This window comes from Poecilia mexicana, unplaced genomic scaffold (assembly GCF_051168715.1).
Source record: "Poecilia mexicana isolate PSO_F unplaced genomic scaffold, ASM5116871v1 scaffold_12, whole genome shotgun sequence".
NCBI lineage: Eukaryota > Metazoa > Chordata > Actinopteri > Cyprinodontiformes > Poeciliidae > Poecilia > Poecilia mexicana.
In genome coordinates, this window is record NW_028263381.1 from 5,888,323 (window position 1) to 5,900,759 (window position 12,437).

Genomic DNA, 12,437 nt, shown 5'->3' on the forward strand with positions numbered 1-12,437 from the left:
GTTTTTTAAAGATGGAAGCTGGAATTATTCAAGGATTATTCCAGGATCCACATGTTTTTGTGTTGTTTCCAGTCAAAGCTTCACTCTGAATATCAAGATGTTTCTCTTAGTTTTTCCCTTCATTCATCAGATTTCATTGACATGTTGATCAGTTTTTCTCAATCCCTGAACATTTTCTGATTTTGTTGGCTCCTATTTTTCTAAACACGTCAGATTTGAATGTTAAATCTTCCTTTTCTATATTTGCTGCAGTTTTTCTTCATGTGTTCTAGAGAAATATTTTTTTTCTTCTTCTGCATTTGGTTCATTTACTGCTCATTCTGTTCTTTTCCTGTTCAAATTTAAATATTGCGATAAAAAGATTTTTTCATCAACTCTGCCTTTCAGAAAGTCCTCATTTACAGTAAAACATTCCCATCTCATGAAGGCCAGAGGTCAGTGTTTTGAAGCATAAAATGAGAAATCTTAATATTTTCCGTTTCTACCTGAATCTCTGAACCTGCAGAACATTTTTCTCTTTGGAGAAAAAAATCCCAGGAACTGGAAGATCAGAGCAGAATGAAAACTGGAGATCAGTGTTGGACAGAAAAGGTCTGATAGCTGAGAATTAATCAACATGGAAATGACCCGCCCCAGCGCCAACGTGGGCCACACCTGATTCAACCCAAACCGGAAAATAAAGGAATTAATTGGAAATCCCAAAACTCAGTAAAATCAGCAGCTAGTTGTGGTTAAGATGCAGTTTGTTGCACAGGTTCAAACTTCCTGATGGTGACCTCTCCTCCATCCCTCACCTTGTCTGGCTGGTTTTAATCCTCACTGCAGTGTTAGACTGGAGCTCATCTCTCAGATTAACCGGATTAACACTGAGCTGCAACAGGAACCAAACGTCTCTCCTCCAACTTATTTCACTGATTAATAACAAGGTTGGATAAAAACATTGAGCTGAGCTTCTCATTCCTTAAAGAGTCATGAAGAAAGACACCCTGGAACTGCAGAAAAGAAGTTATAAAGATTAAAAAACATACATTTTGCATTTAAGATGGAAAAAACTTTGTAAATATATTCTTATACGTGATTTAATTATCTGTTTATTTGTATCTTAATGAATAAAACTGTATAAAAAAGGCATAAAGGGTTAAATGAAAAATCTTCAGAATGAGCCAATTTTTAATCAGACTGATCATCAGAATAATCGATAAAATTGGGGTTATTTAAATACAGGTTTGTCTCACCAAATTTATTTCCACCAGTTAATTGGGGCTTACTCATTATTCTTCAAACTTGAATGTTTCACTGCAGCTTTGTTTTGCTTCTGTTGCATCCAAGCTGGATACAGGAATGCAGTTTTCCTACTTTCCCACTTGAAACAATCTAGTCTAAATATCATATACAGGGACGCATCGATATGAAAATCTGGGGGAGGGGGGCTTATATAATATTGATGTAATTTTGTTGTTACAGCCGAAAATTAGCATTATTAAGACTTTGATATAGTTATTTTCTGTTTGAAAATGCATCACTTTCATGTTGAAAATGCTTTGACAATAGCAATTTTAGCGTTTCAAAGCTGTTTTTAAGTGCATTCGGTTTGTCGGAAGTGAATAAACAGGAAATTCTTTGCAGATTTCAGAAGCACTCTTATAGTTTATGAAGTTTTGCGTTCCCCGCATATCCATCATTGCCGAGCTCTTTCTACGTTGTGGGATTTACTGACAAATTTGTGCAGGAAACATAAAATTCTGCAGGCAACTGTTTGGACACCACAAAGGGGCTTCCACGCAATTCTTAATTCAGATATCTAAAATTGTAATTTTGATTAGCCATAAATAAGTTCAAGATATCTTAAATTGTAATTATGGATATGTGTCCGATCAAATGACAGATCCAGAGGCATCATTCGTGATATCTTGAAAGGAATTTTGACTCGTCAAAATGTAATTGAAGATATCTTGAATTATTATTCTTACCAGTCAGAATGTAAATGCAGATATCTTAAATTACCATTTGGGATAGTCAAAATATAGTTTTGTCTATAGTCAAAATGCATTTTTAGATATCTGGAATGTAATTACGGATAGTCAGTCGAAACCGAATTTATGCTAAAACGGCTTGCCATAGACCCTCCTCATTAACATAACGATGCAGGAGGCTATGACAAAAGGACGGGTTGTATAAGGATAAGACAAAACAAAATATCTACTTTTCTTGACAAAAACGCATGTTTAGGGGAAATGAAAAAGAAAATATATACATTTCTTGACAGAAACTTATGTGTAAGAACAAGGAAAAACTAAATATATATTTATGCTTTTATTTCTTATGTCAGTTTTGGTCCTCCATAGTAGTTCAAAATGTAAAAGGAACATGAATAAGCTTGAACCTTTTCACATTTTGCCATTTGTAGCAAAAAACTTCAACGTATTTTTAATAGATTTTGTGTTACCACCATAGGTGTGTATTTTCTGAATTCTGTTTTTTTTTTTATCTAATTAGAACAGCATTCAGACCATCTTTCTTTTTCCTATTATAACTGAATCGTACATTATTAATCTAAACAGACTCTTTACTAGTTAGGTATCTTCTGAACATAGTTGGCTGCACTGGATTTTATTTTGTAGAAGCAGACTAAAAGGGGGCTGAATGTACACCACACATATATTTTAGTAAAAAGTTTTGAAAACCAGGCATAACTTTCATTTGACTTCACTATTGACAGTGTTCTGTTAGTCCTCAACATAGATGACGTAGATTTATTAATCTGACTTAAAACTGATTTACACATGAGGAGCAGATTTTGTATGTGTATTTGTGGCTGTGTGACACACAGTGAAATCTATCAAATTTAAATATGAGGAACCGTGTCAAGAGTCACTTTATAGGTTCGAGCGTTCTACTGCTCGCATCTAAAAATATTTTGCACTTCTCTTACGATGTCGTAGATCAAAAGATACTCATAACTTTATTCTGTGCCGCTGGTCCCTTCTTGATCTCCTCTTTGCATTTGACAGAATAAATCTTGGACTTATAATTATCCGCAGTTCCTTTGATGCGGACACAACAGTTGTTGTTGAAATTCTGTTAATATTTTCCTGCATAAATCAGCCACATTTAAATCCAAAGTATACAGTAGTGTAACAATATTTGTGATACACTCCTGATCAAAGACCAGTCAAAAAATTGCAAGAATTTGCATTTTGCACTATTGGATCTTAAGAAGGTTCTAAGTCAGGGGTGTCAAACGTACGGCCCGCGGGCCGGAACCGGCCCGCCGAACGATTTAGTCCGGCCCGGGTCTAAATGCATTATCATTATTCATGAAAAAACATATACTTCGTTTAATTGAAAATCTGCAGTTCCTATACTGTCCACGAGGGGCGCTGTGTTTTATTCAGAGCACACAACATGATGCAACATTGCAGCGGAACTAACAGCAGGTGGCAGCACTGAGCTTCAGGTTCTGTAAACAAGTTCGATTCTATGCTTTACCAGCTTTTTATTTTGGCCCTGGCAACCTCATATTTCTCGTGCATGCTAACATACATACATGTTATGTATGCATGTTTTTCTATATGTATGCATTTTATGCATCAACAAATGTACTTAATCAAATGTCTGTTTAAAACAGCTGACACTTAAGATTTCAAATGTGTGAAGCCAGATAATTTGTTCAAATTGCTTCCCAGATGTTGAAAATTGATTTTAAATCTTTTCTTAATTTTTGTCTGTTGTATTTTGTGATGCAGGACAGTGTTTTTAAGTTCCAAAAACTGTGAATAAATGTTTTGCAACATTGTACAATCACTGAGATCAGTTCTTATGCATAATGCACTTAAATAAATGCTTAACTGAGTAAAAGTATTGTTGAAATTGCAGATACCTTTCTTAAAAACTGAGATTATTCATAATATATTTTGTAAAAGTGAAATTCGTTTAATATCAAAATCAACAACAAGTCCACTTTTATTGGTTCTATTTATTCTTGCAATGAGTTTACTTGTGTGGCCCCCTGCAGATCAGATTAAGCTGTATGCGGCCCCTAAACCAAAATGAGTTTGACACCCCTGTCCTAGAGTGTAGTCAGCCTAATTTGTTCTCAAGGAAAAAGCAACTGAACATTTTAAACTCTTGAATGTTTCTCTTTTTTTAATTATGAAGCTTCCTCGGTTTCACAGACTGGTGAAAAGTCGCATGCTATTTACACTCATGGTGGTTTCAGAACTGCCAGGTTTGTCACCAACTCGTTTCTTCACACTGTCCTCCGTCAGAGTGATTGTTATCTTATGAGGCCTTTTATAGCATTTGAAAACATGCAGTCTCTGTTACTGGATGTAATGTGCATAGCTGGTCTAAAAACTACTCATGACGAATTCAAACCCTTGTCATAAAAAAATACATGTTTATGTCACTTTCATGTTTACCAGGACCTAAATATCAGCGCCTCAACTGACATGTAAATTTACACAAATGCAAATCTACACCTTTGTGGTTGTATTTACACAATTCACTAACCGACGAGGCTAGTTCCTGTTTTATGGACTGGACATTTCTACCTTAAATTTGTTTTTGTTTTTTTTGTTTTTTCTTTTCATGTTTGGCTAAATTCAATACAGAATAATACATTAAGCATGATCTTTATCTGAGTTTACTACAGATTCAATGAGCAAATTATCTTTTGTACCCAAGTACACAATCAAACATTGACAATTGTTTCATGCAAAATTATAATTAGACATTATCCTGAAATAGGAAATAGGATGTGAAGTCCATTCATTCATTTGGTATATCTGGTGGAGATTAGTGAAGGCTTTCCTGTTGATTTACATGTTGCCACACCTTTGGAAGTTTCTTGAAACTGTGGGTGGGGTGTGAAGCGTCTGTGAAGCCTTCATTTGAGAAACCACAGAAAAGTATCCGTCTTCTTTTCTGCAGAAAACGTCTCAATTTGGTAGATAGAAGTGCAAAAAGAAACTGACCCATTCAAAAGCCAGATGGGTAGCTTAAAACTTTTGATGCTTGCAATTCGGTATTATGCAGATAAGACACACTTTATTGTCCCCTACAAGAAATTTGCTGCCGCTGATTCTACAGTGACTGTAAAACATACAAACGTGTTGCAAAAAGATAAGAAACATCACAGAAAAGGTAATAATTCATAATTATGCTAACAGTATGTGAGGCGGGTGCTGCAAGATCTATTGCCCCAGTTTGATTGCAATACCCTCATGAATCTTCATTGAAGATTTCACCATTGTTCAAGAATAATCAAGAGAGGCTGGACTGTATCAAAAGCTGCAAAAAGAACCAGTGTATCGGCCTTAGAGTCCTCCTACATATGAAGTGGTTACACTGGTGACAGCATCCTCTGCCTATAGACAAACTGCAGGAGGTCTTGCTCGTCGGAAACATTTCAGCAGCAATTCTTTCAAAACATTTCATAAGTACTGAAGTTAAGGCCATGGATGTGAAGTGGTTAAGCGAAGGACAAGACACTTTGGGAACATTTGACAGTCACCAAAGAGCAGGAACAGTATAATTAGGTCTTTTTTTTATTATTATTTAATAAAGTTAATGTCATAACATTTGATAATTGACGTTGACTGTACAAAAAAGTGTATAAAGCAGGTATTTTAGCATAGAATACTCCTCGATGGGCAGTGATTTGAAGATTAAGACTTCAAGAAAAAAGTTCAAATGATGATGCAGTTCTTTGGTCATGATGAAAACTATGTAAGATTGAACATCTTAGTTTTGACTGAACAAATAATTGATGCTGACATGGCAGCAACTCATTCCATCAAGCCGTCTGGTGGATTTGACTCAATGAAATTAATTTCAAGCAGAATATGGAGGAAAAAGGGATTTAAGTGACTGAATGCAGCATGGTTGCTATGACCACACTGGCTGGTCTTTGTATCCCAGAGGCTGCTGATCCACTGGGGTTTCCAGAGAAATCATGCACAATAAGCTTCCAAATGTACAACAACTACGAGCTGCTACCATGTCAACATTGACAAAAATCTCGGAGGAATGTTCCCATTGCCTTGTTTAATCTCTGCTAAAACAAATCTTACCTGGTATGAGCAAAGTAGAACGAATATTGACCACTGGATGTGTTTCAGTCTGTCTGCTGAGCCTCAACATCACTATGTGGCAAAGCTAATATCAGGAGACAAAAGTACGACAATTAAAAAAAATAAAATAAAAGGATGTATCTATAAATGTAAAATCAGCCATGAATTATCTTTTGCTTCTGTCATATTTAACTGTGTTTACTGTTGTGCAACTAGGCAACACAGGGGTCAATTCCTGGAGTCTGTTAGCGTTTTGACATTTATAGTCAAGCTACGGCTTTAGAAGCTCTCATCTGGAGGAAATTGCATCATTTGTCGTCACAATTATCCAACTCTCAACACATTTTCTGCTGCTTTTCTTCCTCCCGTGGATGAAGCTAATGCATGAAAGATAACAAAGCAGGAGAGAGCCTTACTGTGCGTTGCTGAATAATGTGGTTGATATTTAAATTTAATCATTTGGAACCAAAAGGTAAAACTTTTGGGTCAATTATTTAATTCTTAAAATGATCCCGCTTTGTAATCTCCGAACGCAAAAGGGACATCCTGCATTTCTGCTCTGTCAGATAGACACAGGGGGAGGGGGGTAAATAGTGTGAGAAAGATGTCACATCTCAGTTCAGTTTTTGTTACCGTCACAGCCTTCCATATACTTCCTCAGAGAGTCGGTTTTTGTCTCAGTCATGGGGCTCAGTCAGTGGAGGAACTTCCTCTTTATTCTGGCTATTGGTGAGATGTCTTTTTAGCATTTCTCTGTTTCATTAGAAATGTCTTGAACTAAAGAAGCTATAAAACTTCATACTGTTTTCATAACTGCACTTTGCTAATTGTTCACAGCTGCCCACATTTGTGTCTTGCGTTATGCTGCTTCAGGTCAGTCATGTTCAAAACACAAATGTACTTTCAAATTTGTTTTGTATTTGTTTTGTCGTGTTCACAGTTCACATATATGTACTTTCTAATCTCATGTTTATCAGTTTCTGTTAGATTTGAAAGTAAAGGAAAGTGCTATGGAAAAGTTCAAATCCAAGACAAGAATTTGGAAACATTCGATGATGACAGATGGCACTTCAACAACAGCAAAGTGCTTTGCAGAAACACCAGTTGTGGGACAGCACTGGAGTCACTGAAGCCAGAGACGACATCCCCTGATTTTTTGTGTATGGGAAATGAAAACTCTTTTGATAAATGTCACCGTATGAATAACAAGACCCAGAGCTCAACTGGCAACAAGGCGCTTGTTGTCTGTTCAAGTAAGATGCTCAGTTATAATATACATCACAGAGTTATAATATACATCACAGAGTATTATTTTAGTCATAGGGTCTGACTGTTCAGTTTTCAAAGCTTTTCTAATTTTTACTCTTCTACAAATTAATTTCTTTGACTTTTGATCAGATGGTGAACAGTCTATTTCAGCTTTATGGTTGTTTGCATAAAAATGCTAACTCGGAGTGTTTTTGTATCGCTCCCATTTCTTCTTTTTGCTCTTTGAAGCTCTACCTAGAGTCTTCTTAAGATCCAACAGTGCAAAATGTAAATGTTTGCCATTTTTCAAGTGGTCTTAAGAATTTGGAGTGCATGTACAGATGGATAGCTTTGATTGGTATTGTACATTTTGATTCTTTCCCCCCCCCCCATTTGTGGAAAGAAATGTATAGTTTCACCTAAAATAGTTCAAGCCTCACTTCCAGAAGCTTCATTGTTCATGTAGAGGTGTGTGTCTCAAAAATGAGTGAAATAAGTTCATTGCGCAGAGAAAAACATGTCAAACCACCGTTTCTTCTGATTTTGATAGTTATGGATTACAGATAACAGAAATGCTAAATTCTGTCTTGGAAAAAAAAAATACATGAATACTATCAAAAAAATTCAATAACGTGAAGTCGTGATGTCACAGTCTGATCAGCCAATTAACCTGAAACACACCCAAAAGTTTTTCTGAGCCACTAATTGGTCTCTCAGTCTGGGTCAGTAGGCGACATGATCAGTCTAAACTGCTGATGTCACAGATGTACAGAAAACAGTGATTTTCACCCTGCAAGAGGAGGCTAAACCAAAAAAAGTCATTGATAAAGAAGCTAGTTGAGTGCTGTGTCAAGGTATATTCGAAGAAATTTGAGTTGATCGGAAAAAGTGTGCTTTTTCTGGGCTGAGGAATAAAAGAGCTAGATGTTTTCTTTGTGGTCCAAACTCCACTTTTCTGATAAAAACTAAGTTTGCATTTCATTTGGAAGTCTGGAGGAAGACTGGACATGAATTTGTGTTGTTTGAAGTCAAGAGAGACAGTGGTAGACTGTGAACATGTCAAGTCATAGACGTTTCCTATGACTAGACATCGTAGCAGTGACGTCTAGTAGCAACTACCTGGTGCTCTAAATCTACCAGGTCGTCATAGAGCACTTTATGCTTCTGACAAACTTTACAGATCCTGATTTTATTGTCTGACAGGACTTAAGTTCCCACACTGTCAGAGGTACAACAAGCAGGTTCAATGACCATGGTGGTGTAGTGATTGACCAGCAAACTGGCCTGATCTGAACCTTTTAGAGAATTTATGGAATATTTTCAAGAGAAAGATGAGACAGTAAACAATGGAGACGAGAAGGCCGCCATCAAAACAACCTGGGCTTCATTTACACCTCAGCAGAACCACAGGCAGATCGCCTCCGTGTCACGCTGCACTGACGCAGCAATTCATGCAAAAGTTGTTGCAACCAGGTGCTGAGTGCATGGAAATTATGAGCTTTTTGTTTAAAATATTTTTATTGATTTCATTCAATATTCAAATTGTCTGAGACACTCAGCTTGTGTTTTTTCTTACCTGTATGCAATACTCACCAAAATAAGAAAACGAGGCTCACAATACTTCACTTCAGTATAATGAATCTACTGTACAGTTAGTTTTCCATTGAAAAAAACTGAATTTGATTTAATCCTTTTTTTTGTTTGTTTTCAGATGCCATTCCTCAGCCCAGAATCTCACTGACACTTCCTGATGGGACGTCGATTAACTCGTCACATGCAGAAATCCCCAGGGGTTCCAGCTTCTCCATGGAGTGCTCAGTTGACTCAATCCCCAACAACTTGACATTTTATTTCCTTTGGCAATATAATGGCAATTCTACAAAATTAGAAAGCAACCAGTCAGCTAATTTTACCATTTCCAAGGCTGATTATGAAAATGAGGGCAACTATAGCTGTAGGTTGAATACAGTGAATGGAAAGTACAAGTCTGATGAGTCAGGATGGATTCATGTCACTGTGAGAGGTAAGAAGACAAAAGTCACGATGAGTTTCACCTCAGGGATCAGCACTTAACGCTTGCTTTTCTGTGGTCATTTTGCTCTTGCGAAATCAACTCCAGGATATTTTCAGCATCAAGATAAGCCAAGGCAAGACTAAAATGAGCCGTTTCTTGAGGTTAACACCCTTAAAGCACTTTTTTGGATGCAAGAACATATCTAGCGAGATAGATAGTAAGAAAGCAACTTAGGACAGAGATATAACCTATTAGAGCAGGAGGATAGAAAAGTATTTTTAGACAGCAGTTTCAAAAACAGCATAATTGCAAAACAAAATATTTCCTAAAACAGCAGAAGTGATTGCGTCCTTTATTTCATCATGAGAATGCGTAGAGGAAGTGTTAAGAGCGCGTACAACATCGATTTTCATCATGCACGTTTGAAGAACTCTTTTTTTTTACTTTAAGAACCATGGTGGAAACTGCTGCTTTACATATTGCTGGCCGGGTTCCTGGTGCTTTTCCTGATGGTTTTGCTGGTTGCCTGCCTAGTCTGCAGAAGAAGAAAACTGGCTGAAAAGCCAAGTGACGTGGTCTTAAATCAAGGTTAGTGGCCATGTCCAAGTCTTTGGACATTTGATGTCTTACAGCATGAGTAAAAAAGGAAAACCTGAGCGCCATTTTGTCTGCTTATTCTCATGACAACTTATGTTGCAGTGACGGTTAGAAACAGTTACATAGACGATGAGGAAGAGGAAGAGAGGGACTATGTAAACGTTGAGCCGGTGAACACCAGCAGTCTGGGAACTGAGGAAATGGACGTGAAGGACAGTGATTCAAACGACTATGAAGACCCTTCACAGGATAAAAATGACAGCAGTGATGAGCATGATTATGTCGATACCAGTCTGGGTACCGTTGCTGCAAGGGACGGCACTAAAGGACAGAGTGAGGAAGAGGACAGCAGTGACGATGAGGATGACTATGTAAATCCCACTCTGGGTCCTATTGCTGCAAGGGACGGCACAAAAGGACAGAGTGAGGAAGAGGACAGCAGTGACGATGAGCATGACTATGTAAATCCCACTCTGGGTTCTGTTGCTGCAAGGGACGGCACAAAAGGACAGAGTGAGGAAGAGGACAGCAGTGACGACGGGGAGGACTATGTCAACTTACAGGAACAAATTGTGGATATATATGGAGAAGACCTGGATATTTATCAAAACCTTTAGACAGTACACTGCAAAAAAAAAAAAAAAATCTTACCCAATATTTTTTTGTGTGTAGTTTCTAGTGCAAATATCTTCGCAAGCTTGAAATAAGTCAAAACTTACAAGTAACTTTAAAGCAAGATATAAAAGCTTGTTTTAGATAAATAATTCCTTAATATTGATGAAAAAGTTCCAGTTTCATTGCCAGATTTTTTTAAACATACATTTTCCCCACAAGTTAATTTTTCTGCCATTGGAATAAGTACTTTTTCATCATTTATTTACTTAAAACACAAGCCTCCATGTTGTACTGAAAAGTTACTTTTGATTCAGTTTCGTCTTATTTCCCGTGTAATAGGATATTTACACTAGGAACCAGACCAAAATTCCTTGGTAAGATTGTGTTTTTTGCAGTGTAGCTTGGAAAATTTTTAACCAAGTACCTCAATAATATTTTCTACTCAACTACAGTCATAGATCATTACTGTTGTGGAAATGTTCATTAGTGTCAGTCACTACAGACACCTCGTCTCTTCCATAAGCAGCCAGATTTTGAATTTGAACTCCTTCTTTTCTGCTGTGTTTATAAATGGCCACTAGGGGCATGACAGGATCTATTGGCAGAATATTGAGTTGAAAGATGTCTAACCAACGTAAACACTGTCTTGTATTCACAGTTGAAGTCAATATAGGACTTTATCAAAGTAAGCTAAAGTGATTATTATAAGTACCAGATATAAAAAGGTTGATTTAATGACCAGTAGACGTTATGAAGGTAGTATTTACCGCTTTGCTAGCTTGTGTTGATATTCATCTCATTTGGCTAGCTGTCTTAAACACACTTCCCTGCCACTTTTAATTGTAAGGCATTTGGGTTTCCTCAGCAGGAAAAAAAGATACAATAAAGTGACACAAGACAGAAAGCAGAAAATAGTACAACAGGTTAACCGTGAGCTGCTAATGATGCTAAAGACTGTCTGAATGTACAGGATAGGGAATAAAGGGCTTTTTCAGTTTTTCCTATACAAAAATAAAATAAAAAATTCAGGGAATCGAGCAAGTAATTTATTAAATCAATTTTTGTGAATAATCTCACCTGGCAAATATTTGTAAGATATATTGAAGGAATCTAAAATGTTTTTACAATAATTGGTCGACATTGCATACCATATATGCTTTTTGTTTCAAGCGTGTTTAAAATGTCTTTATGTCAGAGAATGCATTTTTAAACATTATCTGCAGTGAAAAACAATGGAAAAGTTATTAATGCTTTCTTATTAATACACAACTTTTAGTTTCTTTGCCTCCATAATGTGCCAATTTTTTGTGTGGTCAGTGACAAACATTATCTGATTAACATGCTATGTCGCAAATTTAATACAACCCCTGGCAAAAAGTATGGAATCACCAGTGTTGGATGAGCAGTCATTCAGACATTTCATGCTGTAAAACAAACTCGGATCAAAAACATGACACAATATTAAGGTCATTCCAAAGTGCAACTTGTTGGCTTTCAGGAACACTCAAAGAAATGAAGAGAAAACATTGTGGAAGTGAGTGAATGATACTTTTATTGACCAAACACAGGGAAATAAATATGGAATCACTCAATTCTGAGGAAAAAAGTATGGAATCATGAAAAACACATAAACAAAAGACCATTCAAAATACATCACTAGTATTTAGTTGCACCATCTTTGGCTTTTATAACAGCTTTTAGTCTCTGAGGCATGGACTTGATGAGGGACAAACAGTATTTGGTGCCTACTCTCTTTGATAGCAGTTGCCAGATCAGCTTTGCAGGTTGGAGCCTTCTTGTGGAACATTTTTTTCAATCTCCACCACAGGTTTTCTATTGGGTTGAGATCTGGACTATTTGCAGGCCATGACATCGACTGAATGTGTCTT

The 12,437-nt window shown here is 36.8% G+C and overlaps 1 protein-coding gene across 1 annotated transcript; it reads left to right on the forward strand.

Moving 5' to 3' along the window:
- Positions 1 to 6,732: 6,732 nt before the first annotated feature.
- On the forward strand, positions 6,733 to 12,154 carry LOC106933863 (uncharacterized). The gene is made up of 6 exons (XM_015013386.2): positions 6,733 to 6,803; positions 6,912 to 6,947; positions 7,052 to 7,327; positions 9,034 to 9,345; positions 9,787 to 9,924; positions 10,036 to 12,154. The coding sequence occupies exons 1-6, from the start codon at positions 6,758 to 6,760 to the stop codon at positions 10,548 to 10,550; spliced, it is 1,323 nt and encodes a 440-aa protein (XP_014868872.2). The 5' UTR covers positions 6,733 to 6,757; the 3' UTR covers positions 10,551 to 12,154.
- The last annotated feature ends 283 nt before the right edge of the window (positions 12,155 to 12,437 follow it).